Source organism: Papaver somniferum, chromosome 7, assembly GCF_003573695.1.
Source record: "Papaver somniferum cultivar HN1 chromosome 7, ASM357369v1, whole genome shotgun sequence".
NCBI classification, from domain to species: Eukaryota; Viridiplantae; Streptophyta; class Magnoliopsida; order Ranunculales; family Papaveraceae; genus Papaver; species Papaver somniferum.
This window is the reverse complement of record NC_039364.1, coordinates 121,203,163-121,205,844: the sequence shown is the minus strand read 5'-3', so window position 1 is coordinate 121,205,844 and position 2,682 is coordinate 121,203,163. Positions and strand designations below refer to the sequence as shown.

General features: G+C 32.6%; 1 protein-coding gene across 1 annotated transcript; it reads left to right on the top strand.

Moving 5' to 3' along the window:
* Positions 1-1,709: 1,709 nt before the first annotated feature.
* Positions 1,710-2,387, top strand: LOC113295135 (protein FAR1-RELATED SEQUENCE 5-like). Its single transcript, XM_026543486.1, has one exon. It carries the CDS (start codon positions 1,710-1,712, stop codon positions 2,385-2,387), a length of 678 nt encoding a protein of 225 aa, XP_026399271.1.
* The last annotated feature ends 295 nt before the right edge of the window (positions 2,388-2,682 follow it).

The following is a 2,682-nucleotide window of genomic DNA, read 5'->3' as shown; positions in this document are numbered from 1 at the left end:
AAGGTTGAGCCGCAATAAATAATTTTTCTCTAATTTGAGACCTATAAAATGATTGTCGTTCACAAATACCATCACAATTGTTAGAAGTGGACTTCTAATTTTCTGTTTCCGATTGCCAAACACTAAGCTTTTTGAGGCTAAACCTCACAGAGCACAACACATTCAAATAACAAAAATCCTTGTGTAACCATCTTATTAGATCGAGTCCAGCTATATGATAACGAGGGGTAGTAGATGCACCGACATCTTTAAAATAAAACATAAAAGTAAATAAATTTAATCTCCACCATCGGCTTATTTTTAGGGATGGTCATGGGGCGGGTATGCCAATCCAGTCACTGCCCCGTTCTAAAAAAAATACTCATACCCTCCCTATTACCCACACAAATTGGGGCGAGTATGGTATGGGGAATAGCCGTACGGGGAGGGTTTTTACGGATTATCTACAACATTAAGTTAATATATGATTCAAACAAAAATAATAACCTAAAATTAGTGCATTTCTAAAATCGCAATTCAAAAATTCTTCTTAAAACGAGCAATGAAACTACTAGTATTCTTTTCACTTCTTAATTTCTTGTTATTAAACATCTTTTTTCACGTAAACTGTCATCATCATCTATTTCAATTTCTTTTTATTAACTTATAGATAATACGTCTAATCAATACAAAGGCGTGAAATTGATGATTAAACAAGTGCGATCAAGAACATAATAAATAAACAAGAACAATCAAGAATATAAATGATAAAAATATCTTATCCAACTGAATCTTAACTCAATTACACAATCCAGAAAAGAAAATATGATAACTATTAAAAATTAATAATCACTAATCAATATAGTGATTTATAAATGTGGACGGATCGACTCACATATTTAATATTATGTTATCTCACTCGAGATTCTCATCTCTTGGACTGGAAAGTATAAACGGTCCTGATATTTTCGATTCGCACATTTTAGTTTCGGGTTTTGATGGGTCGCCAGTGATTTTTTCTTTTCTCTTTTTATTCTCTCTCCAAATATCCTCTCCACCTTCTCTTTTGTAGACATAGTAATTATCAGTAACTTCCGAATAGAAAAAAAAAAAGAGCAAATAACAGTAAATGATCAAAAACTAGCATGCTAAAAGCATCAACATTCTTCGAATTCTTCAAGATTGAAAGTAAAAAATGTGATCAGTCGTATGAACAGTGATTAGGTTTATTTTCTAGGGTTTGTTCATAAGAAACATTTATTTTCTTGGGTTTTGTTGCAGATCGATTAGATTAATGTTGTTTGTTAACCTAATTTATTTTAACTCCTTTAATTAGTGATTAGTTTAAATCCTTACTTTTGTTTTTAGTTCATGAAAACCATCACCAAAGTTTTAATTTATAATTTACAAAACGTCAACTTTGGGGATTTTCTATAATGACTAAATCAGGATCAATTTGGATTTTGGGGGTTTTCTATACTGCCCAAAGATGTATGTTATTACAGGAAATGGATAATGTTGCTGAAGTTCCTGATATAAATCATAATGGTAAATCATCTGAAGATCCTAAACTGTTAGTGGGTATGGAATTTACCTCTATTGAAGACGCAAAATAATTCTATAAAACATATGGTAAAAATAATGGATTTATGACATGAAAGAGATCATCATATGCCATTAAAAAGGGAGAAGGTGTAAGTAGAGTAGTTTTTGTATGTATTAATGACGGAATGCACAATAAAGATTATGATCTTGATGAGGAAGATAATTACAGAAAACAGAGAAATACTTCAATAATGAGGACAGACTGTAAAGCTATGATACGTGTAGCTATCGATGGAAGATTTCAGATATGGTATATTAATGAGTTTATAGAAGATCACAATCATGTTATGGTTTCTCCTAAGAAGATAATGCTCATGAGATCAAACAAACATATGCCCCTTGAATCTAAAAGCTTAGCAGAGGCATTTAACAAAAGCAAAATTCATGTTGGTAAAGTTGTTTCGTTATTTGGGCAAAGAGAAAGTACTGGGTTTGATACTAGAGATGTTTATAATCATTTAAGGAATGTCAGAAAATCTTTGTTGGATGTTGGAGATGCAGCAGCATTGGTTAACTACTTTAGAAGAAGAACACTTGAAAATCCAAGTTTTTACTATGCATTTCAAGTTGATGAAGAAGGAAGGGCAACAAATGTATGGGTGGATGCACGTTCGTGGATAGCATATATCCGCTTTGGAGATGCTGTCACTTTTGATACCACATACAAAACTAACAAATATAGTATGCTTTTTGCTCCTTTCACGGGTACTAATCATCACCGACAATCTATAACATTTGGATTTGCATGGCTAGGAAATGAGAGACGAAGACACATTTACCTGGTTGTTTATGACATGGCTTGAAGCAATGGAGGTCATCCTCCCATTTCTATACTTATCGATCAAGATCAAGCTATGACAAATGCAATTACGAAGGTATTTCCCGAAACCCGCCATCGTTTTTGTTTATGGCACATTAAAAAAAATTTGGAGAGAAGCTAAGTCATTTATTTTTTAAGAAGTCCAAATTTAAAAAACCGTCAAGGAAGTTACTCGCTTTACATACACAGTAGAAGATTTTGAAACTCAATGGAAGTCAATGCTAGTAGAACTTGGTTTGACGGAGAATACATGGCTTAAAGACTTATTTGATATTCGT